We start from the raw sequence: 25529 nt of genomic DNA on the forward strand, positions 1-25529 counted from the left end.
CAAGTTATATATGCTATAAATATAAACCCTCAATTTATGTCGTTCATTTGAACAGTAATCATTACAAAGACACAAGTAACATCCTAGCACTGATCATAAATTGATGTCTCAACTCCCAATCTTGAAGAGAACGAGTTACGAGAGAGTGAAACCCGAAACTGTTGACGCTTGCCGGACACGCAAATCCCATTTCCAGCCCAGGTGTTCCGTCAATCTGGACTCTGGACCTTCGTTTCTTCTTCGATCCTTCCAAAAAGACATCGCAGGACGCGTGTTTGTGTGTGATAGGTGATGGGGCTGGGTGCTAACGTTCGCAGGGAGGTGGTGATGGTGGTGGTGGTGGTGGTGACGCTATGGTTATGGACTGATATTCAGGGAGGCGAGGCTATATGGTTGACTGTTCCCCCGACTGGTACGAAGTGCGTGTCCGAGGAAATCCAAAACAACGTCGTCGTTTTAGCAGATTATGTGGTGGTTTCCGACGATGCTGCTCACATCCCCACCATCTCTGTCAAGGTATGTCGTGAATTCTTGATCTCTGGATCTTGCATTAGCTTCTGCTGTTTTAATGCTTCAATTGATCTGTTATTGTGCCAATTCTAAGTTTTGTAGTGTGGACGGGTGTGAATCTACGACATAGGGCGATTATCTGGTAGTTTTGCCCTTTCGTCTTTGTCGGTTTGCTCCCCCCAGGTAGCAAATGCTTAATTTAAATTCTAAACAACTTTCCTAAAGAAGGGTTGATGGCGAGGAATTCAAAATGTTATTGTTATCAACAGAGGATAATATAATCTCAAACTAGACCGGTATCACTTAAGGCAAATTCTTGGTTTAAGATGATATTCAATGATTTTCATGGCAGGGAGTTTTATGTTTCTTTGTTTGGATGGTAAAGATTATCCGTGGGTATCTTCTCTTTGCTGTTTGGATAGCGTTAGTAGTAGTTAAGCACATATTTATAATATCTTGTGGAACATGGTTTGTCGTTATTATTAATTTTAGCCTATGCTGTTTGCGTAAGAGGATACTGTAAGTCTATAATAAATATTAAATACCACAGGAGACAACTTCGTTTGTGGAGGAAGATTATCTTGTTGGTTGCTGACTAGGCTTGATATCAACCTTCCCATAAAAACAATTTCCTTGTTATAACTAGGCTTTCTACTGGGTCATATAAAATGGGCAAGGGGTTAACTCCTTTGTTGTTGTCTATCTTTATACATGGGCTAAAAACATCATATTTCAACTGTTAAAAACATAATAGTTGTTTGCATTTTTTAGGTGACATCACCTTATGGGAACAATCTTCATCATGTGGAGAATGTAACCCATGGTCAATTTGCATTCACAACTCATGAGGCTGGTAATTACTTGGCATGCTTATGGGTAGATGGCCATAATAAAGGAGGAGGAGATGTCAGTGTTAATCTTGACTGGAAAACTGGAATTGCAGCAATGGATTGGGAATCTGTTGCCAGAAAAGAGAAGATTGAGGTGAGTGACAAAATCATAATTGTCTCTTCTGTAATTAAGATTCCAGGAAAAATTGTGATGAAGTTTTCTGAGGGACATGCGAATATGGAGATCATTTAAAATGGTAGTCGTCATGTATTTTGATTTTTGAGGCCTGAAGTTGGAGACAAGTGTCAATTGAATAAAAGTTGTCTGAGGGTCAGAGTAATGAACTGTGATCATATGCATTGAATGACATCTTTTAACTTTTAAGGGTTTAGGCCCCCATCATTCTCCTCACTTTACGTGGAATTTGGGACTGATGCTGAGCATCAGGCTTTTGATTTCTAAGAAGATAATTTATTCAGGTTGGTCAGATTTACACCCATTCAGTTTTTAGCGAGAGAAACAAAATAGTGTTTAGATGTTTAGGTGTTTTCATAATTTATCCTACCTGGGAATGAATTGCTTTGAGATTGATGATAAAATTCTTATTGAATGGACTGAGACTTGGAAGCCTGTCTTATTCAAGATGAATTACTTCTTAAATATAGTGTATGTTCTGATTTAATTGGCAGGATAAAAGCCCAGGAAGAAAATGATCCTTTTGTTTTTTAATTGCATTTACTTTTGTAATTAGAAATTTTTTTCTCCTATATATTGGTTTTGCCCATTATTTTTTTTCCTGATGTTTGTTCTTCATGCTGGTGACATATACTTGTAGGGTATTGAGCTTGAACTCAGGAAGCTCGAGGGTGCTGTGGAGGCCATCCATGAGAATTTAATTTATCTCAAAAGCAGGTAATGTAATTGTAGTTAGAAATGAATTGTAAGTTTTAGGCTTTTAGCATTTCCTCATATTAACCAATGTGTTTTCCTCTATTTTCTTATGTAACAAACAGAGAAGCAGACATGAGGACTGTGAGTGAAACAACAAATGGCAGAGTGGCTTGGTTTAGTTTCATGTCTTTGGGTGTCTGCATTGGGGTTTCTGCTCTGCAGGTGCTTTATTACTTGAAGCAATTCTTTCAGAAGAAGAAGCTTATCTAGAAAATCACGCTGATTGGTAGAAGCTTAAAATTTCGAATTTCTTACCTGTTTTACTTTTCCACTTACATATTACAGAAGGGGGAAATTTTGATACCACTCAGTGTTTAAGGTCATAAAGAGAAAATTTCACTGCATCTTTTGCAGCATTTGGCTCTTAATTAATTGATGAAATGCTGGCAAGTGCCTATAGTTTTGGATCGGATTTAATTTTGCGTGTAATATAGATTGTTGTTATATAGGCCAAGACCAAGAAGTGGATTTTATAACTCAAATCATGAAGAATGACCGGGGATTTCAATCAAATTAGCAGCAGAAACTGTCAATAGGAGAATGAAAAGTCAAGTGAAAGTGAAACTACCCAAATGAGAAAGGGAATGTCCCTTGTAATCTTTCCTTATTCTCTATCTATTCAATACGAACCAGAGGCTGGTTGGTGCATTTGAATCTGTATATCTCATCAAAGAAATCATCCGCGCTGCTATGACTGCTCCTCATCTGAAGGATCCTTATAACCATGGATTTCAGATTTTTCCCATACTTCAACAGCGACTCCAGAGTGGTTAACTTCTGTTCAGCATTTAATGGTGATCTCACTGTGATCACCACCTCCTCCAAGCATGGAATCACAAAACCTGACTCCACCTACAGAAAGATAAAAAGTAAATCTTATCAATACACATCATGTCGATCTCCAATGCCACCCATTGTAGAAGCTTTGTGCACAGGAGAAAGTGAGTACAAAAATGCCAACAACAGGAATTTTGTCTACTCACATTTTTCAGGCTGTTTTTCTGGCAAAGAGCTGCAAACATGGCTCCATGGATATCAAATTTTTGCAGTTTGGGATGGCTATTGAAAAAATCAACAAAATCAACTTCTGGAAAAGGATGAAGGGTTTCCAAATCCCCTGTGAATTCAACCTTCATATAAAGATGCTTCACCTCACTCCCCAATTGAAGCATTTTGCTTACTGCATCCCAACACCATTGTACTCCCCTAATTGACAAGAACTCGAGGGCGGCGAGTTTTCCAAAGTCCACCATGTAGACTCTCCCTGAAAGAGTAAAGGTGAAATAAAATCTATAAGTTGCAATCATAACAATGACTAGTTCTTATGATGCAGGAGTTGTTGTAACAGACAGCATAAAACTAGAGTATAAATGAACTCAATGAGATTTCTATTACCAGCATTATTGGCAACTGAAAGTTTCCTCAAGCACTCGGTTTGGGGAGCTCTAATCCAACTACAGCCTTGCACCTCAAAGGATTCGATTTTGGGAGAAGATAGAGAGAGCGAGCAGTTACCCAAGCCATAAAAGTCCAGTTTACAATGTTCCAGATTTGGCAAATCAATCGAAACTGATCTTGCTCCTTCGCAACCAAGCAAAAGCAAGTTAGTTAGATTTGGGCATGCCTGAAGTGCAGCAGACAAAGCAGGATCCTCCACTTTTGCACCAACAATCTCAAGGTTTCGAAGCTTTTTGAACGCATCCCACTTTGGGGACTGGGTCATTAAGACACCCCAAAGCTTCAGTGTTTCCAAATTCCTTGCAGCACCAATGCAATCCAATTTTGAGGGACTCTCAGTACAAGAGTTATAATCTGCAAGATTGTCCATTCTGAGCTCCAGATGCTTGAGGGATTGACCAGTAAGCGTTAGCCACGAGGCAAGGCCTGCACTGGTAAATGGACTATACACTACAAGCTCTTCTAGTCGAACAATCGACGAGATCATCTTCCACACAACCTTATCCGGACTATCACTACGCCAGTAGTTATCAAAAGAGTTACGAGGAAAGTAGAGGCTTCTAATGAAAGGCAGAGACTCCTTCCATCGCTTAGAAACACAGTTGCAAGCTGCCACATCCCGCGCATTGATCATGTATGACAGGATGTATTGAACAATGGCATCTGGGAGAGACTCCATTCTCTGAGGACAGCCATCAAACAGTTAGATGCCATACCATAATAATTTTACTATGAGTTCCAAGCAACCTAGCCACAACATAGTCAACAATATATTGGAAAATGATGACAGACAAGAATGAGCTCAATTTTTGATAAATGCAGGATTAGAAGGCAAGTATCCAATTTCTGTGATTCTTAAAATTTTCTAAAAGGGGCAAAAAAAATTTACCGTAAAAAATCTCCATACAAGAACACATGGCTGCTGCTTTGTTGAAATAATGATACAATCAAAATTCAACAAAAAATACAAATTTCATAAAATTTGGCGACCCATGTGCATGAAATGTGCATTACAATATAAACCCACTTGGATTCTGACCCCAAAACCATTCAATTAGCAAAACCCATGTGTAAATATGAGCATTCGAATTTACAATTCAACAATTTGCATCTTAAATCTCACAATTTGAGGAGACAATGAGACATCAGATTCACACACATTAAGACTTGTAGCAGTAATCATAATTTCTTCTTACGACATATGGAGCAATTAGTATCTAAAACATTTCAAATGAATAAAATCCAGAAGAGCTTACAGTTTCGGGTTTGAAAGAGAGGTAGCAGATATGGGACTTCGGCTGTCACTGATACTTGCCCAAACTAAAAGTCTCTCTCTTTAGCTCTCTCAAATGTATATATAACCAGAGAGAGACAGAGACAGAGAAAGAAAGTGCAGAGAGCGCGGAGATATATACATGGAAGGGATTTGAGGGTCTTTTCAAATTTTGAAGGAGCGAATAGGGTTTCGTTCTCTTCTTCCATGGCCCGCTTCGTTTTCAAAAATTTGAATTTTGGACCGTTCAACAGCTCAAAAAACAGTGTATCTTCACGAGGCGGAATTCTGTATATCGTACTTGCACCCAAACCTTGCAACCCGTGATGCGTGGATTTCTGGAATTGACTGATCCTACGGTCCATATCAACTCACACGTTTAAGATATTTAAGGGAAAAAACTATTATTAGGCGACAGTTGCTGATTTGCATGCGAGATGGTCCCTGCTAACATGGCTTTTTCAATTAGGTCATCAATAATGTTTTAAGTTATTGTTTATACCATAATTGAACTCCACACCTCAGCTCACACGTGTCAAGATGGGTGCAAGATCGCGGAGAGAGAGTGAACACGAGAGAGAGCGAATCGGGGAAAGATCGCGAATGCGAGAGAGAAGAGCATGAGAGACAGGAACGCGAGAGAGAGGATTGCAAATGACAGAAATTGACCCTTGCGAGTTCTCGGCTGATGTGACAGAAAAGAGACAATATTTTGAGAGTAAAAAAATGTTTAGGGACCGGTCTTTTGCTTCTTCAAGTTTGAAGAGTGAAAAACAACTTAGATAATGGTTTAGACATTCAATTGAAGATAGAGAAGCCATTGAGAAGTGGTTTTTTTGCATATTATCTATATATGGGGATAGAGAGGAGATTGGGGAAGCCATTGGGAGTGCTCTTAGAGCACCTGCACCAGTTTCTCTTAACAGATTCCCTAAAATACAGACAAAATGTCACTTTCCCCTATTTTACAGATTCTCTATCCAATCAACACTGCATCAGATTACCTATCATATTCTCTATCACATTATAATAATATTTCTTTCTCTTTCTTTTGTTTATTCTTTTAACTTGTATAAATAAGAGAACAAATAATTATTTTTTAACATCTTTGGTGACCTGATAATCTAAAAATTAATCTGAATTAATATATTAAATAATTTAAAAAATAATTAAACTAAATGAATTTTTTCTCCCCACAAAAATCACATTACTACATTCCCCTCACCTATCCAACCCACAAAAATCACATTGCTACATTCCCCTCACCAACCAATCCCACAAAAATCACATTGCTACACTACCCTCACCTACGATCCCTACAAAAGTCACATGCCTACACTATACCCTCCACCTACCATTCTACATCCACCAATCCCCAATGACCACTTCTATATATCCTTTTTATGAACAACATTTATCTTGTCAATACCAAACATCTCTCCCATTTACTTGTTTACTACATTCATTTCCATCAATGAGACCATTTATCAAGAAATTCGTTTTTAATTCATCGTCAAGCTCTTCCTCTGATGATGATGTTGAAGATATACTCCTTCTTGAAGCTGAAAGATTGAGCTTGGAAATGAGCAGAGGATCGACATCACGTGATCGGCGTTTGTACATCAACCGAGGATCCATACAAGGCCATAATAGACTTTTCAATGATTATTTTGCTGAAAATCCAGTGTATCCTCATGATCGATTTCGGAGAAGATTTCGTATGAGCAGAGATTTATTTTTACGTATCCAGGAGGCAGTGGAAGCTCATGATCCTTATTTTCGACAAAAAAGAAATGCTGCTGGAAAGCTAGGGTTATCTCCTCTACAAAAGATAACGGCTTCATTGAGGATGCTTGCTTATGGCGTCACCGCAGATTTTATGGACGAGTATGTTAGGATTGGAGAATCCACAGCTATAGCCAGTTTGAAGAAATTTACAAGAGCAATAATTTCTATTTTCGGTTCAGAATATTTGAGGTCCCCAAATAGCAATGATATTGCTAGATTATTGGAGATCGGGGAAAATCGAGGTTTTCCTGGAATGTTGGGGAGTATTGACTGTATGCATTGGAAATGGAAGAATTGTCCGAGTGCGTGGAAAGGTATGTATACTGGTCATATCCATGAACCCACACTCATATTGGAAGCTATAGCTTCGTATGACCTTTGGATATGGCACGCATTCTTTGGTATGCCTGGTGCTCTCAATGACATCAATGTGTTAGACCGATCCAATGTTTTTTCAGAACTTACACAAGGTCGTGCACCTGCTGTGAACTTTCATGTTAATGGCAATCAATACTCAATGGGGTATTATTTAGCTGATGGAATATATCCTTCATGGGCAACTTTTGTGAAGACAATACCGGCACCACAAAATAACAAGACAAAACACTTTGTAAGATGTCAAGAGTCAGCTAGAAAGGATGTGGAGCGTGCATTTGGTGTACTTCAAGCACGTTTTGCAATTGTGCGTGGACCTGCACGTTATCTCGAAACTGATACACTCAATGATATCATGATAGCATGTGTAGTCTTGCATAACATGATAGTTGAAGACGAGAGACATTTACACCCTCAACTAGATAACAACACCTATGAAGATATTGAGGAAGGCCCCCCTCCACCAGCAGTGACACATGATCATACTCCAGAATTTCAAGACTTTATCAATCGACATATTGGCATAAGAGATAGAGACGTGCACTCGCAACTCCAGTTAGATCTTGTTGAGCATTTATGGAATATTCATAGCCTTACTTAATATTTTAATTATACTAACTAGTAACCTAGTGACTAGTTATTGTATTGTTTTTAATGTGTTTGATTCCTGATCATGCGTTGTAACTGTTGCAGTTGTGTCAATGTGTTTGATTCGTGATATAGTATTTTAATTCTTGTTATTGTTTATTCTCATTTCTGTTAACTATCACCATGATTGGAGATATTGGAACTCATGTCCTCTCCAAATAGTTATTGCCGTGGCACACAACTGTGTTAGAAAGACAAAATAAAAACTAAAGTTTCATGTATATATACAACATAGTACCTATATACAACATAGTCGTCCAAAAGATGTAACAAAATGAAGCTATGATGTGTCACATATTAACAATAAACACAATCAGACTTCCAATAAACACAGTAAACAAACGTCCCAACAAAAACTTCCAAAATTTCCAAGACTTCCAAAATTTCAAAGACTTCCAAGACTTCCAAGATACTTCAATACTTCCAAGACTCTACCGAGCTACAAGTTCTTCTTTTTACTGAGTATTTCCGCCCTTAAGATTTGAATATACTCAGCTTGATCTTCACTTAAGCTACTCACATCCATCATCATTATGTTAAACTCTTCTTACCTCTCTTGAATCTTCATCCTCTTGTGCTCCCTTTCTTCTTTCATCTCTTTTAGCTTCATCCTTTTGTTCTCATGTTCATCTTGCTTCTCCATCTCTAGCTTTGCCATACTCATTTTCTCTTCATGCATTTTCACCTTCTGTTCATGCATCTTGAACTTACCCAACTTCAATTCAGAAATTACTTCACCAAGAGAGCCACCATCTTTGTCTTTGTTTTTTCCTTTTCTCCTGTTCTCTATCTCAGCCTTCTTACCAATAGGTCTCTCCAAACCAATAGGTCTCTCCAAATCAATGGTGGGACTATTGGGCGGCATTTCATCACTTAAGTTAATTGACTCTGGTGTAGATGGAGAACATGACAAATTAGAACGTCGCTTGGTGTTTCCCCCCTCCATGTGTGAAATCCATTTGGGTTGGTGTCGTAGTATGTTCCAGCAATGCTCAAACTGAAAATTTGTCTTTTGAATGTCATGATACATGATTTTGGCCTTCTCAATCTGAGTAAGAAAATATAAAAAAAAATTAGCACATTTAACATGACATATAATGAATCAAAATGATATTTTATTATAACATTGAAACAACCTTATCTTGTTCATTGACACCAGAAGGACGAGAGGACTCGATTTGAGCTAGGAATCCCATGAATTTGTTCACACAACTTTGAATACTTGATCATCGATTGATTATGGAGCGATCGCTGCGTTCAGGAAAAGAAGAACCAATTGCATCGTGATATGTTGATGAAACCCTTCTCCAAAATGTCGATCCTTTCTGGTCCGTCGAGTGAATTGCATCCAATGACGTGTTTAGCCATGCTGAAACTAAAGCCACATCTTCCTTTGTGGAAAAATTACTAAGACGTGGATTTTTTTTTTGCTTTCCAGTTAAATTCTCCACCTGGATAGGCTCTTGTTCTTCAGTGATGATTCCAATATGTGAATCTCCCCTCGACATCCCATCAAGAATCGTATCAAAAAAACAATCACCACTGTGGTTTAAATTCATTACTGAAAAAAAAAAGATTAAAATGCAAGCACAATGCACTCAATGATGAGATCTGAAAGAGAACATAGTAATCCTAACTTTGTAGGGAACTACTTTAAACATTAGCATGGTTGTGGGAAGCAAAAGCAATTTCTAAACAGGCTCACACTAATCAAGTTTCATTGACAGAGACATAACATAGAAATCCAAAACAGAGTTATCTTTCAAACTTTTTACACATAGTAAATATTTTAGTTGAATACGCAACTTTTTGATCAATTATATAATCATATGAGATTGCATTGAGAGATACAGAAAGTCAAAAAGAGATGGGCCATGTATATCATAACAAAGAAGTACTTTTTTGTTAATTCACTAATAAAAGGAAATCATCTGTAGCAATTTCGTTAACAGCATTCATACAACTAAAAAAGAGAAACCAACCCGAAGACAAAGAAACCAGAGAACCCGAAGACAAAGAAACCAGAGAACAACAGAACACATCAACCCATCACCAAATCATATGAACCCATTTAATTCACATAAAATAAACAAACTCAGCCCATTTATTTCACATACCATATGAATCAATCGACCATCAATTGAATGAAATTAAACTAATTAACCATTACCTGTCTCCTTCCAATCCTATGTTCTTCAACCTCAAAACTCTGAAACCCAAACAAAATTGAGGAAATAATCAACGACATAGTTAAGTAAAATCAGTTGCAGATTATGAAGAGAAATCGAACCAAGTAGAAATCGAACAAGCATAACAAATATGTAGATCCATGGGAGAAAGACCAGAACAGAAAAAGTGCAGCAAAGAGATGAGAGTAGTGCCAAAATGGAACTCTTTTTAACAACCTCGATATGGAGAGCAAGGATACATACCCAGCGAAGGTAGACGATGGTCGGAGAAGATCGATGACGCCGGAGAAGGATTGAGAGAAATAGAAGAGAGAGAGACGGTGTTTTGCATCGTACGAGATAGTGAGAGGATATTGTTTATTAGGTTTATTGATAAAACGATTAAACATTATTATTTTATTCTTACATATTGCTACAGTCGTTCCCTAGATGTAGGGAACCACTGTAGCAAGTCTTTATAATAGGGGGACTTTAGAGAATCTGATGCAGAGCTAAATTTTGACAAGTTCTCTAAATTTATTCCCTATTTTACAGACAGATCCATGTTTAGGTAATCTGCTGTGGATGCTCTTAGGACTTTCCTCTAAGAGCATCCACATCAGATTACCTAAACATGAATCTGTCTGTAAAATAGGGAAAGATTATAGAAATTTTGTCAAAATAGAGCTCTGCATCAGATTACCTAGAGGTTCCCTATTTTACAGAATATGAACAGTAGTTCCCTACATCTAGAGAACCACTATTCACTTCCCTAAACATAAAATAACATTTTTTACTACTTTACTTTCTCCTCTCTCCTCATTTTTTCCCTCATCTCTCTCTTCACTCCTCTCTTTCTCACTCCTCTCTCTCCTCACTCATCTCTTTCTCTCTCCTCACTCATCTCTTTCTCTCTCCTCACTTTTTCTCTCTCCTCACTCCTTTCTTTTCCTCTCTTCTTTCTCTCTCCTCTCCTCACATTTTGACTCCTTTCTCTCTCTTCTTTCTCTCTCCTCACTTTTTCTCTCTCCTCACTTTTTCTCTCTCTTCTTTCTCTCTCCTCACTTTTTCTCTCTCTTCTTTCTCACTCCTCACTCTCTCCTCTCTCTCTCCTCACTCATTTCTTTCTCTCTCATCACTCATCTCTTTCTCTCTCCTCTCCTCACTTTTTCACTCCTTTCTCTCACCTCTGTCTCTCCTCACTATTTCTCTCTCTTCTTTCTCTCTCATCACTCATCTCTTTCTCTCTCCTCGGTCTGTCCTCACTTTTTCTCTCTCTTCTTTCTCTTTTTTCTCTAATTTTTAATAACATTAATTTATTATTTTAATTAATATATTGTTTTAAATGTAATTAATTTATTATTTTAAATATAAGTAATTTATATGAATAGAATAAATAAAGGAAAGAGAAATAAATATTATTTTAATGTAATAGAGAATATGATAGGTAATCTGATGCAGTGTTGATTGGATGAAGAATCTGTAAAATAGGGGAAAGTGACGTTTTGTCTGTATTTTAGGGAATCTGTTAAGAGAAACTGATGCAGGTGCTCTAACACGACCTGCAACTCCCCACATGCTTTTGGCATAGGTCACATTAACATGTGGGCCCTTCGAGCTTCTACAAATAGAAGAGGTATTTTCACTTTGAGGGAATCAGATTGACAAGGCATTATTACCAAGAGTTCTATTTGTCTAAAATTTTCACTCATGATTCTTAGTCATATCACTGATTTGACCGTTAGAGGTTCACTGGCCAACATCACAGTGGTGTCAGCAACACTCATGACCGCTATTCCTTATCTAGCCTTTGTAGATTACCGATGGCCCCATTAACACATCATCAATTGTAGATTTGTTCATCTAGAATAGGTAAGGCCTTGTGCAAGCACTGTGACGATTTGAATTTTACCACTAAATATAGACATAGATCATCACGGTTAGAGCAACTACAATGGTGACTGTTTTATTGGGTCTTCAATTTTTTTTGAGAAATTGTGATTTGTGGGATTTAATAGGGAATGAATGTATGTCAAGTTGTCAATCACAATGATGTATAATTTATTGGCTTTACTTTTTATGTAATAGAGGTGAAACCCAATATTAATTTAAAGATAAAAATGTGAGTGTGTGTGAGATGTGGGTTCCATTTTGGGCCAACATGTGGGCATTACATGCTCCATTCCTTCATGTTTGGGAAATTAAAATAAGAGCAACCACAATGGGCTATTTGTAGTGGCCCAACAAAAATCAATACTGAGTTTCACTTCTATTACACAAAAAGTCAAGCCAAACACGTCTCCTAATACAATCAAATCAGCAAAACACGTCTCCTAATACAGTCACATCAGCAAAACACAAATTCATATACATTATTTCTTTACACCCAACATGGAGGCCAATAATATTCCATGCCTCCATGTTATCCACAACAAAACTACATCAAAATATAAAATCCCAATACAATCACATCAGCAAAACACGTCTATCAATAAAATCACATAAATAAAACACGTCTTTCAATACAATCACATGAATAGAACACAAAATCTCATATATTTTTGGTGGCCCAACGCACACCATTGCATTTGCTCAAAGCCAACAAAAATAATGACTAAAGTCTAGGCGTCTAGCGTCCCGTTCACACTTGACACACCCCCTATGAAATACATTTGAGAGGCCAACTGACATCACCTGTTTGATAAACAATTAAAGTCCTTTTTGGTGCATAGAATATCCTCATCAAACAACTCATTCACGTGCAACATCTTGATTGGTCATATCCTTTTATGCTATTCTTGTTGTCCTACCATGCCATAAAAGAAAACATAAAAGGAAAAAAATAATAATAATAATTTCGAATTTAAATTCATAAAACCAAAATATAAAATAACATCATCGTCATCTTTCCTTTTGTTAACTTTAGTTTGATTTATACTTTCCCTTTCACCTTTGCGTCCCCTCAACGTTCGGTAGCCATATATATATATATATATATATATATATATATAAAATTCTTATGAGGTCTTTAAAAAAGCTCAAAGTTTTTTAAAGAAAATTGGGAAAAAATGTATATGCCTCAAAATTCTTTTAAAAACATTGGAAAATTTGTTTTATGCATTTTGATTGGTCTATCGAACCTAACAATATGTATATATATTATATATATATATATATTAATAGATAAAAAGGAAATAAAAAGGAATAAGCGTCGGTAGGACTAAGAGAGACTATGCAGTGGTTTTAAAGAGAGCGACAGACGGAGTGAGTAAAGGGGGGAGTTTTCTTGGAGTAAAATAGTCAAAGTGGGTGTTAATACAGAGAGGCACTTGGTTTGCTTCGTGTTGTAATCTTCTTCTTCTTCTTCAGAGAGAGACGTTTATAGAGAGGGGAGGAGGAAAGGCAATCAATTCATTTCAGTGAGCCCCAGATGCTCTTTCAATGGGCAAGGGCGAACAACAAGACCACAATCTGAGACACGATCATCGACATGAAGCCTCTTCTTCGGGGCTGTTCTATGACAGATTCTCGAGAATTTCCAGATACTTCAGTTTCAGATGCATCTTTGTGTTACTCCTTTGTTTGGCGCTTTTGGTTTCTGGGATCTTCTGGATCATTCCTTCCCACACAAAGATATATGGGTTTGATGCGAAAGACGAAATTAAGCTCAGCGGTATCAATTTTTCTCCTCTATTTTTTTTTGGATTTTGTTTTCGCTATTTGTGATGATCTGTTTGATTAGGGTTTCCAGACGCTTGAAGCGATTATGTGCTGTAGTTAGAAAATTTTCGTTTTTTTAAATTAGGATAATTCTTTGCTTTGAGCAAATCGATATGTTTTTGTGTTTTCCTTTTCTGTGTCGCCCTTTCTCTTCTGCGTCTTTAGATTATAAATGGAAGAAGTGAATCTATAAAAGTTGACGCTATGTACCTTCTGAAATTCTCTTTCAATCTGGACTCTGATCTTTTGGAGTTCAGTCTTTAATTCTTAGTGGGACTTTTAGTTACATGTTATGCACTTATGCTGTCAGTTCGTTATACAATAGGATTTTATAATGATCAATATTTTCAGTCAAGTTAAACTAATTCTGTGCGCAAGGCTACCACAATGGAGGTGGGGGTTGGGAAACTGGAAGATGTATATATGTTGCATTACCCGTGCTATACAAAGAGGCTGTTTCATGAATTTAAACCTGGCGAAATCTAGATTGAGGCCAAGGGTTTGGCCTTAATGATCAATATTTATAGTGTTCATCCCTGTAATGGTGGCAGAAGACTTGTGCATTGGCATTAACAATTTTCCTTTCTTGGCTATCTACATTCATATCTGTATATTTCCTACACCTTTAAGTGCTTGGAATGATCTCAAAACTGTCACTGAACACTGAGGACAGAAAACTGGCTCTAATTAAATTTTTGGGGCCACTTATCCTCGACAGCTTAGAATGCGAGACCTTATGCTTACGACCGATTACGTACTATGGATTGGACTGCTTAGGTGGCTTAGTAGCTTTTGCAGGATTATTTGAATAAATTTTTGACATGTCAAAATGAAGGAGGATGAAGATTCAGTTTTCAAGGAAATGGCCCCATAAAAAGCGATACTGGAAATGACTAAAGAATTGAAGGAAGATTCTGCTGCTGATGATGCTTACTCTCAGTCTCAAGGAAAAGCTTTACAACTGGGCGGACATACCGAATAGGCGGAGAGAAGGAATAGACCTAGTAAGGAAAGAAAGCCCTCGATACAAAAGAATTGACCCTGGGCAGCAGGTAAGGTAATAGGACAATTTCTAAAAGGTTTCTCCAACAAAGACGATTGGGAATGGGGCTCCCCTGCTACCTAATTCCTTCCTTCTCACCTGAGTCATAATCTCAAAGAAATCTCTTGAGGGTGGACTCACAAGTTACAATGAGTAATTCTGGATGGTTTTGAACTTTTGATCTTTTTACACATGCTCCCTTTCCTGCCACAGACTTCATTTAAAAAAAAAAAAATTGTTTTATAGTTTTTGTGATTGTTGTTGTTATATATATTAGATTTGACAATTTCAAATATTGAAATCCAAAGACATGTTTTTAAGAGACCCTATACTTTTGTTGAACTACTAGGAACCGTGTTTGGTTGGTTGGTTCATTGCTATAATATAGAATTTCAATATTGTGCTTGTATGTTATTCATTAGTAAAAATGTGTTTGGGCATTGATTTGTTCCAATCTGCAAAAGAACCAAGTTCCCTGTTCAATTTTGGCACTTCATTTTATTCTTCTAATTCTTATTTGCAGCCAGAGTTCAGGCGTGCTTCAGATTACGGAAGCCAGTTTCGCAGCTAGTTCCGTATATTGGAAGACTCGAATATGATATATATGGGGAAATAAGCACTCCAGATATGAAGGTGTGTATGCCGTTTAATTATATTTTTTTTTCTTTTATGTAAAATGAAAATTTGCTTGAAAGCTGTTGCTTCTTTTCAGGTGGTTATTCTATCAATGCATCAATCAGACACTTCAAACTGGACTGATGTGGTGTTTGGCGTTCTTTCTGATCCTATAAATGTTCCAATAAATTCAGTGTTTCTGAGTGTATTGAGGTCTTCTTTAATTGAGCTGTTCCTTCAGCAATCCAATCTGACTTTGACAACATCGATTTTTGGGGAGCCCTTTATGTTTGAGATATTGAAGTTTCCTGGAGGAATTACCATTATTCCTCCACAATCTAATTTCAATTGGCTGAGTGCCATTACACTATTTAATTTTACTCTTAATAACCCCATGTCTGAAATAGATGAAAATCTGAACAAGTTAAAGGAGCAGTTGAATCTCGAATTGCATCTGAGACCATACGAGGTATGACGTCTTTTTTTGATTGACTTTACACCTTGATCGTGGCACAAATGGTTGACTTATGTATATCCATCTGCATGACTTTTAAAAAAAGAAGAAAAAAAAAGTTTAGGTCTTTTTCTTTCCGAGCTTATGATTTTGAGTTATTTTTCCAATACGTGATTCCTATTCAAGAATTATTTCAGAATTGTAGACATAATTACATTATGGAAATGAAATAAATATAGATTATTAAAATTCATATATAATAATCAAAGTAGGTTTCTTTTTGACAGCATTAGCTTATCTTCCTTGTAAGCTCTGGTTGTTCGCCAATAGATTATTTTTTTTGCTTTAGAAGGAAAAGGAACATTAAAGTAGGTTTCTTGCTTAATAACATAACTGCTATTCAAGATTTTTTCCGAATTATGAAGGCCCGTGACGAAGCTATTTCTTATAAGTGAAGCAAAAAGTTGAGATAGTAGACATTTACAGAATCACAAAGTTAATTATTTTACCAAAGCAAAAGGACAGCACTGATATTGTGGTGTGAGCTGAGAATTGTCCCAGTTATTGATGTCATACCAAAGATATAGTGGGAAACCTTATTGGCTCAAACTGAGCTGTATGAAGATATCTAAATGTCCTTCTCGACTAAGCAGCTTGATACATGGTGTTTAATTCTCCTTTCTCTTATGCAGATTCTTTTTGTGGAATTAACAAATGAGGTTGGCTCCACTATATCATCCCCAGTCACAGTTCAGGCTTTTGTCGTTTCAGATAATGGAATAATTCTCCCACAAAGACTGAAGCAGTTGGCCCAAACAATCACAGACTCTCCTGCTGATAATCTAGGCCTGGATAACTCCGTCTTTGGTAATGTAAATAGTGTAATATTGTCCTCTGTTTTGAAGGGGATAACTCAAGTACCTACTCCAGCACCTTCCCCAGCACCAACTCCGGAACTAAGCTACACCAGTGAATCATCAACCCCTCCCAACCCCGATTCTTCTCCATCTTTTTCTCCACTGTCCCCACCTGACATTCATCTTCTGCCACCTTGTTCTCCATTGCCTGCACCTTCAACGGCTCCCTCCTCACAGTTGTCACCTGATCTGTCTCCATCTATAGCATATCAATCTCTTGCGTCACAATCGTGTAAGTTTATTGCCAAGTTACAGGATTTATATCTGTGGTTCTCAATACTTATATGGTAGTTTAAGACAACATGATAGGTTGATTTTTTTTTTTTTTTGTGGAGTAGCAGTTATAGATGTGTAGACTATGTGACATTATCCTTTTCTTGAACTTTGCATCTATTTCGTGCGTAATATTTTGTTTACACACATTTATCAAAGGAAAAAGAAGAAGAAGAATTGAATGACTTTTTTTTTGGATAAGCTATGGATTATGTTCTTAATTTAAAATTTTTGGGTCAGGGGGAATCGAACATTGAATTTTGTGCAAGTATGTTCTTAAGAAGAATTGAGTGATGTTACCATCATGTAATAGTTCTTCCTTCGAGATATTGCTCCCTGCCATACTTCAAGTGCAGAAGTCATTATTCTGCTGCATTATTATTACCTGGCTGGTAGTTGTAAATTTTGACAGGAGTTATACTTTGGAGTTTGGAATGCTGTGCACGTGCTTTTAATGCAATCTTTTGTTGCTTTTTTCAAAAACTTCGTTTGTGTTTGTATTTTTTGTTATTGATGCGGTGGACACAAGGATTTCATACTGTTTTTGCTGGCCTGGATTTTTGAGAACTGATTGTTGCCTAGTGGTAGCTTAATGGTAGAGTTGCAGGGGTACAACCTAGAGGTCACATGTTTAATTTCTAAAACCAATCTCTCCACATATTATGTGGGGTAAGGTCTACGTACATCTTACTTGTTCCTAATCTCGTCCACTGCAGGAGCCTTGTGCATGGAAGTTGTTTATCTTTTATTGTTGCTTTCATTTGCCGCATATCACTCATGCTGCAATCTGCATTTTACACTATACTGTTCATTTGAGGTGGTTGTGAACTCCTATATATGGGTGGATAGTTTGCAGACCTCAATCTAATATGATAGTTATCATTGGCATGAATCCATTGCGGGGCATTAAAAGTAGAATGCAATCTGAAAGCTAAAAACCCTTTGAAGCCCCTCCCTTCTAAAAACCAAAAAAGGTGAAATAGATAAATTTTGTATTCCCCAGGCCTAGGTCTCATCATAACTGTGGATATCTTATTGTAGATATCATGAAAGCACTGGAGGGCCTGGGTCAGATTAACAAGCATGTAAGAGAAACTTCGGCTTGTAGTTGGCGCCATTGAGAATTCATATCTGTGCTAGATATCTGTTTGCCACTTCTTTTCCTTTCCTTTTTTTTTTTAAAAAAAATATAGGATTTATGGGGACATTAACCCTATTCTTCAACTGGAACTAGCAATCTGATTGATCTTTACGGAATTTGGTAATCTCTTGGTAAAACATGTATGTCTGCATACTGCTCACATTTGCATGATGACTATTGAACTTGCATTAGCAAATTGGGTAATTTGTGCTTACATGGATGTGTGCTTTTGCAGCTTCAGCAGTAGTCCCAACTTATCAGGAGATCTGGTTGCTTGGAATTTATGGGTTCCTGATCTTTCATCTCATTTGTTGGCTGCAATGATTAACCCTTTTACATATCATACTTTCCAAAAGTATTCGGGGCAAGGAAAGCCGCACAACTTAATGATGTTGGATACACAGTTTTGTAACAATGAGGATGGATGGAAGCATCTCCAGCGAAGAGTTCGAGTTCTAACTTTCTGCAATCAACATTTTGTGTAAAGGAAACTAATGATGAATTGCAGGTCGAAGCCAGAAAGCTGGCTGGCCTTTATATCTTCAACTTTTGACATCACAAATGGATCGGGGGTGGTTGTATTCCCGAAGGGAACAACACACTATAGTGAGTGACTTTAGTCGAGTAGCCATATTTTGTATCAGGCCAACTACGAGGTATGTTTGGCTCTGCAAGATAGGGCAAAACACCAAATGTTATGCACAGAATTTGTAACATATTATAGTAGTACTGATATAAGAGTATGATACATGTTTTCATTAATATGTAAGTGTTTTTTGGTAATGTGGACTCCACAATCCACCCAGTTGTCCTAGGTGGACAACTTCTTGGTAAATCTCAGGCCATATGAAAGATCCCGTAATTGAGTTGAGATCCAGTGCGGGAGATAACGTAGGTGGCATTCGTACTCGTTAGGCTGATCAAAGACCTCATCTTGTAAATTGCAATAATAGAAACACTTACGAGACTTGAATTCATGAGTCATGACCTCTCGTTTGTGCTAAGAGTTACTGTGGTCAAGTTCATCATCTCAACAAATGACCCGTTGATAAATGTATCTTTTGTTTTGGGAGTTGGCAATGTTGGTTCAGCACGATTGTGGATGTCTAAATTGATAGTTCTACATAATTAGTCTTTTTGGGAGTGGGCAAGGTTGGTTTAGCACAGTTGTGAATGTCCAAATTGATAGTTCTATATAGGGTTGGGCATAGGTTGGTTTTATCTGACAACCGACCCATTGATTACCCGAATTTTCGGTCGATAATCAATCCATCAACCGACCCATTAGGTCAATTGTCAGCTATTACCCGTCCCACAAAAGTAAGGCTGATAATGATTTTCAATAATAAGTATAGTTGGTTGGTCGGGTCGATTGGATTATCGGTCAATAACTAACCGACCTGACTCATTGCCAACCCTAGTTCTATATAATTAGTGCTGAGAGGGTGATGCTTTGAAGCTCTTTAGAGAAGGAGATCCATACACCAAGTAGCCATCCTATATCCTTCCTGTCGTAACTTCTTGGTTATAATTTCGTTCTTCCTTGCATTTGCATTTTCCTGGAGACTGGTGAGTGTTTGCAGCAGCATTCTCCTTATATTAGGGAAAGCTGATACTCATTTTGACAGTTGCAGCATACGTAATTAAGAGTTTCAAAGCAATGCGTACGTAATTAATTAACCGTCCTAACAGCAATTAAATTTACACTAGTTTTGTCATCTATATAAGGCAGCATCAATCAGAAAACCCAGTTCATACCCACTAATTAAGTTGCAGAGCCAAAAAAAGCACAAATCAATGGCGAGGTCTCTCTCAAAGGCAGCAGCAGTACTCCTCCTGGTGGTGGTGGTGTTGGGGCTGGCCAGTACTAATACTAATGTGGTCACAGGTATTGATCTTTGCGCAACTCTGCCAAACATGACGGCCTGCCTTCCTCCCCCATTCGGACCCATAATACCTAAAAAAGGATGTTGCGACGGAATCAAATTGATTTTGAAAATGAACGTCACCATGGCAAGGAAGGAGGTCTGTAAATGTTTGATCCCTACTACGCCACCGGCACTAGTTCGTACCAAACTTGAGCTACTGGCCAGGGTTGGGGTCCTCTGCGTGGACATGCCTATCGGAGCTGGACTTTGTCTTGGGATTTAATTAATTAGCATCATATATAATGTCATGATAATCTATGTATCTATATATCAATAATGTGGCTCTAAATTCATGATACATATCATGTTATGTAATAGCAGCATTCATAGCATATATGTTTTATGTTTGGAATTTGGATTCCCCTCTTCATTTTTATTTGATCATGAGACATGAAATGCAATATTTTGTTGTTCCTATCTGTTCCATTTCTTTCTTTCTTTTTCTTAATGAGAATATTAATTCTATTCTATCTTATTTGGGAATTAACAGAAATAAGTTGTCAACTAAAACTTTTCTAAATCCAACCGTGCATCTTGTGCTAGTGATAAAAGTATAAAACTACTCGTCAACTTTCCCATTTCTCATGTAAATTCCGGATTAATCTTGAAATAATAATGTTTTACGCTCACTCAACACTCCTTACGATTTATAACAAATTGAAGGTTCAAATCCTCTGGAATAACAATGTCATTCATCAAGAAAAAAAGGAGCTTGTGGTCTAGTGATGGCCAACTCCATAAACTTGTGCATGGCGCAAGGTAAGATTTTCCCACAGTCAAAAACATTAAGAATGTTATGACTTAACAAAAGAACAAAAAAAAAAAAAACAAAGGACACCAGAAAAACTGAAATGGTTATGATTTATCAAACAAAGCCGTACCTTCCCCCTAACCCCCACGCAGGCCCAGGTCCCACAAAGGGGGGGGGGGGATATCTTTCAATTGGCTTCATAAGTGAGTTTGCAATCTTTTTCAGAAAATATTCAGAGCTAAGATCATACCATATTTAGGATAATCACTTTAGCTATGTTCTGTAAATCTTTTTCACTATCTCCAAACATGCCTCTATGCCTCATGTGAAAGACAGCAAGTGATCCAACCTACAACAAAGTTCTATTAAGAAGCTGAGTAAAGTTTAACAGGATTAGCGTAAAGTTTAACAAGATTATAAATGAAGGTCACAAAAACTGAACTTTCTCTTTTATTAGAAAAGTGTGACACTGATTACTATACAACATTCAACAAGCTCATACAGGTGTGTGCTCGTGCAGATGTCATAGTGTGACATCATAACAGCAAGAAATTGAACCTTTGAAAATGGAAACAATTAAGAGAGAACAAAGGGAAATAAGATGCATAACCATATATCTAAGTTCCTCAACGAAAGTTTTCTAAGGCAGCTAGCATATAAATATGTAGAGACAGAGATTAAACATTCATATACAAGTTGAAGGCTGTGCAGCTTACTCGTGACACAAACCAATGGACCTCATTTCATCAGATTGCTAGCAATTCTTTCACAGATTAATTTAGTGCAGCATAACTGAAAGTAACTATCTTTTTCCCCCCTTCTTTTGGTGGTTTCGAAAGATCGTATATATAATCCGAGAAGACTTACCATCCCAAAGATTGCTCCAGATGCACCAACTGAAGGCATTTTGTTGAACCAATAACTCATTGCTGTTCCTGTCTTGCTTGAAAAAAACTGAATTAGAATATTAATGGATAAGTGGGTCCATCCTCTAATTACACTGAGTTGTTACCTGCAATTGCAGAGGTGAAGTAGACTGCGAGAAACCTCCTTGGACCACTTATTCTCTCTACGGAAGGACCAACATTATTCAGAGAATAACAATTAATCTGGAAAGATAAATTTTCAATCCAGATCAATAAAGAGAGAACCAACCATGGCGAAAGAAATCATGTCATAAGATTCAAAACAAACCATGAGGTGCCAAAGATTAACATGCAAGAAAGAAGAGGTGACCAGCCTCCAGACCTGTCCCTTCTCAATAAGAGTATTAATCTGCATAAAAAATAGATCCAGGAGGTAAAGACATAATAAAGACGGGAATTTTCCTAAGAGAAAATGGATCATGGGAGTGTGTGGCTTGAAATAGTGATAAAGCCGTGTAGATATGTGATTTTTTGTGCCACATTGAAATTCCCAAGTGAATATGTCTTCGTTCAAACCGCCGCGTAAGCTCAGTATAACAAAGAAAGGGTAGGCGGTTTTGCATGCAGAGAGTTTTTTCAGACCCAAGTATGTCGTGCATGAGCAGGGCTCCATAAGATCCAGTTCGAACATAACTTTGGTCCCAAATGACACATTTATCATTTTTTTTTCTTGCAGTCTGAGGATCTAACCTTTGCTCCCCACATAAAAAGCTTCCCTCGTGATGCGATTTGGGCAATATAAATCCTGCATACATGATGTTAGTGTAACTAATAAAAAGCTACTTACTGCTTTCCATTGAAAACTTTTAACGCATAGGAAATGAAAATTTAAGCCCAAAAAGTATTATATACAATCTGGAAATGCACAATAAAAAGGTTCAAAGAAAAGGTGGCACTCATTTACATGTGCCATTGATCTATTGATATTTTACATGTTTTTACACCCCAATTTACACTCGCTTTTGTCTCTTTTAATTGGAATGAGCGAGGATATTCATGATTTCTCTTGGTTTTTGTTTTCAGGCTTTTACGCAAAAAGTGTTGAAAAAGGCCCAATTTAATGTTTGATTTTTGAAACCCACAAGACCAAGGTTTGCTTGAGGCCCAATCTTAATCAAACAAGGAGAAGATTGCTTGTAGGATTTCCTTAGGAAAATTTTTTTTGTAGGAAAGCAAAGAAAATAAGAGGAGTCAAAGAAAGAGGGACAGACTGCTACAACGAGAAAGAAGGGAACTGAAGAAAATAAATAAAAACAAGGGAAGCTTTTGAAAGATATAAAAGGGAGCAGAGTCACGGTTGAAAAACAATTTTTTTGGAGAGCCGCATAGGATAGAATTGGTGTAAGGTAGCTGATGCAGTTTTGACAGCGATGATTTATAGCTTCCTTTTGTGTTTGATTCCTAGTATCATGAACTCAAATAATTTAGTTTTCTTGTATTATCCCAGAAATGAATATTCAATGATTTTAGTTATGTTGATTCATATTATTTTTCCATGATTGAGTGTTTATTGATGTGGTTAATGCTTTTGGATGACTGATCAACATTCAAATGATTTGATGCTAAACTGAGACATGAAGGATATGTTTAGAGTTTTGCTTCTTGCAATAGATGTCATAGGTTGCATGTTTCACATTATTGAGATTTGTTCTTGCTTTGTTATTTTCTCTTATCGTTCTTGTTGTTTAATTATTTAATTTTCAATGATTTGTTATTCAAATAGAATTTCAGATTAGTCATAATCAGTAATTAACAAGACTTTACTCAATCCTTGTGGGAACTATACTCTACTTATAATTATGACTATTGTACGATTCATATGCTAGCAAATTTGGAACAACAGATGTCAAAGCAGTAAACAATTAATACAACTATATTATAATTGTTTAAAAAGCTAACACTCACAAGACATTAGCAGTAAGAAGAACATCAGTCCATTGCCCTCCACTAATGGAATCTCGCCCGCGCCCTGAAGTCCCAAAGTTAGATGTCTGCTCATTTGCCAAATCCTTTCTTGTTTCACCTCTGTTAAAGAAGCCTAAGAATGATGCATATGGGGATACAAAGGCATTGCTCGACAGTTGAAGAATGTCAATTCCTTTGGATCGGTAGGGTCCTCTACACCATACATCCTTCATTATGGGTGCATGGCGTAGATGAGTGAATTTCTGTTCAGCATGAAATGCCAAATGAGAAGAAGCAAAAAAGTACACAGAGAATTGTCTTAACATGTTAAAACATTACAGTCAAGTTGCACAATGCTTTCATATCACTTTTTTTTTAATGGATTCATTGACAAAACACATTCTTAAAAGATTAACAGCAAATCAATCATACTATCAAGTAGTTATGAACAATATTTACAGAAATATTTCAAAAACATAAGCACTAATGTACCTGCTAATTTCAACAGAGAATAATATTTCCTTCATTAAGGTAGATTAATAATAGAACAAAGGAGTTCAATCATGTTTTTATTGATGAAGTGATAAGTAGTGAACATCCCACTACATTGAAAACTATAGAGTTTTGTATCCATGAAAAAAAGGAAATGAGATGAAATCTAACAAATATGGGCACAAGCATGCACAATTTTGTCCAAGTAACACATCAAGCCTGAAACATAAATAGCTAAGCCAGGCCTCGGGAATCATTACGCACTTTGCTGTTGCATGCACACTTTTTTCACCGAGTCTGTCAGTGTAGCCTTTGCGGCTCTTTTCCTGTTGTCTACTTGTCTTTCCTATGCCCCATCGTCCTTAAAATCTAGTCTTGTTGAAGCTAAATCAATTTTATTTCGTCCTTCAAACGCAGCATAAAACTGCATAAGTTTTCAATTCGGAAAAGAAGAGTGGTTTTCAATCTTTGTGTGGTTTTCAGCCACATAACACATCAAAGGTAAACACTCAATTTTTACTTAGTTTGCTTGACGTTTTGCTTGTTAACTCAAGGATTCCATCCATCAACAATTCAGCATCTCCCAAAAAAAATCCATGTTTAATTGTCAAGACTTGTAAAAAGTCCCACATCGGCTTAGTGTAATCCAACGATGTAGTTTATAAATGTGAGCCCAATCTTTTGAATGAAAAAACCACGTGAAACATGGACAATACCTCAACTTGATTGGGAACAAACCACTCATTCTTCTATTTCTCACCTCCTCCTCGTCCCCCTCAATTTCATCAAATTATCATTAATTGGCCGCTGTTTCTACCTTAAACCTTCCATATACCATAAACTATAGCATCACTGGAAATTATATCATCTTGTCTTCGCTATTAGCAGATTTTTTTCCGACATTTTTGTTGGTTTGATTTGTTACAACTTACAAGATACATCCGACACACCAAGAACCGCACAATAGAAAATAAAAATCGAATAAGAACCTATAATTTCATGATTTAAATCCATAGCGAGCATAAATAATCACCTTGATGGAGCAGTGGACGAAGAGCCCGAAACGGTTGTTAAGGAGGTGGCTGAGGCGGGGAGGGATGAGGTCGCCGCGCATTGTAAGTGGCGGCCACTCCCTTTCCGAGAAGGACCAAGACATTGATGAAGATCCCATCCCCACCATCTCGATCGATTCTAGAGAAAAGAAACAAAGTTTCTGGCACACTGACAGTCCAATAGAGAGACCTGAAAAGAATCAAGTTTCTGGTAATTCGACGTTATCGGGTCTGCAACACAACCCGCGTGATCAACGTTTAGGTGCAAGGCTTCTGAATTTATTATAATGTAGCCCATGGGCCTCAGGCCC

General features: G+C 37.2%; 6 protein-coding genes across 8 annotated transcripts; 3 read left to right on the forward strand and 3 right to left on the reverse strand.

Moving 5' to 3' along the window:
- The first annotated feature begins 119 nt into the window (after window positions 1-119).
- Window positions 120-2691, forward strand: LOC119984579 (transmembrane emp24 domain-containing protein p24delta3-like). Its single transcript, XM_038828591.1, has 4 exons — window positions 120-516; window positions 1282-1494; window positions 2177-2253; window positions 2355-2691. Exons 1-4 carry the CDS (start codon window positions 292-294, stop codon window positions 2500-2502), a joined length of 663 nt encoding a protein of 220 aa, XP_038684519.1. The 5' UTR covers window positions 120-291; the 3' UTR covers window positions 2503-2691.
- Window positions 2692-2777: 86 nt separating this feature from the next.
- On the reverse strand, window positions 2778-5217 carry LOC119984577 (F-box protein At1g10780-like). Its single transcript, XM_038828584.1, has 4 exons — window positions 5007-5217; window positions 3688-4432; window positions 3276-3556; window positions 2778-3144 (listed from the first exon to the last, which is right to left on the reverse strand). The coding sequence occupies exons 2-4, from the start codon at window positions 4427-4429 to the stop codon at window positions 2908-2910; spliced, it is 1260 nt and encodes a 419-aa protein (XP_038684512.1). The 5' UTR covers window positions 4430-4432; window positions 5007-5217; the 3' UTR covers window positions 2778-2907.
- Window positions 5218-6497: 1280 nt separating this feature from the next.
- On the forward strand, window positions 6498-7787 carry LOC119983457. The gene has a single exon (XM_038827132.1). The coding sequence runs from the start codon at window positions 6498-6500 to the stop codon at window positions 7785-7787; it is 1290 nt and encodes a 429-aa protein (XP_038683060.1).
- A 594-nt stretch (window positions 7788-8381) lies between these two features.
- Window positions 8382-9393, reverse strand: LOC119983458 (glutathione S-transferase T3-like). Its single transcript, XM_038827133.1, has 3 exons — window positions 9108-9393; window positions 8971-9017; window positions 8382-8882 (listed from the first exon to the last, which is right to left on the reverse strand). The coding sequence occupies exons 1-3, from the start codon at window positions 9391-9393 to the stop codon at window positions 8382-8384; spliced, it is 834 nt and encodes a 277-aa protein (XP_038683061.1).
- A 3851-nt stretch (window positions 9394-13244) lies between these two features.
- LOC119984648 lies at window positions 13245-18941 on the forward strand. 2 transcript variants are annotated; one of them, XM_038828707.1, is made up of 6 exons: window positions 13535-13675; window positions 14558-14774; window positions 15288-15397; window positions 15477-15848; window positions 16526-16982; window positions 18400-18941. In XM_038828707.1, exons 3-6 carry the CDS (start codon window positions 15392-15394, stop codon window positions 18486-18488), a joined length of 924 nt encoding a protein of 307 aa, XP_038684635.1. In that variant the 5' UTR covers window positions 13535-13675; window positions 14558-14774; window positions 15288-15391; the 3' UTR covers window positions 18489-18941. The 2 variants fall into 2 exon arrangements, with proteins under 2 accessions (XP_038684634.1, XP_038684635.1); XM_038828706.1 differs by lacking the exon at window positions 14558-14774 and having other exon boundaries at window positions 13245-13675.
- Window positions 18942-20732: 1791 nt separating this feature from the next.
- On the reverse strand, window positions 20733-25462 carry LOC119983822 (RHOMBOID-like protein 10, chloroplastic). Of its 2 annotated transcripts, none has more exons than XM_038827552.1 (7): window positions 25200-25462; window positions 23675-23937; window positions 22460-22514; window positions 22038-22118; window positions 21856-21952; window positions 21711-21778; window positions 20733-21192 (listed from the first exon to the last, which is right to left on the reverse strand). In XM_038827552.1, the coding sequence occupies exons 1-7, from the start codon at window positions 25344-25346 to the stop codon at window positions 21088-21090; spliced, it is 816 nt and encodes a 271-aa protein (XP_038683480.1). In that variant the 5' UTR covers window positions 25347-25462; the 3' UTR covers window positions 20733-21087. The 2 variants fall into 2 exon arrangements, with proteins under 2 accessions (XP_038683480.1, XP_038683481.1); XM_038827553.1 differs by having other exon boundaries at window positions 21711-21782.
- Between the last annotated feature and the right edge of the window lie 67 nt (window positions 25463-25529).

Source organism: Tripterygium wilfordii, chromosome 18, assembly GCF_013401445.1.
Source record: "Tripterygium wilfordii isolate XIE 37 chromosome 18, ASM1340144v1, whole genome shotgun sequence".
In the NCBI taxonomy this organism is placed as follows: Eukaryota; Viridiplantae; Streptophyta; class Magnoliopsida; order Celastrales; family Celastraceae; genus Tripterygium; species Tripterygium wilfordii.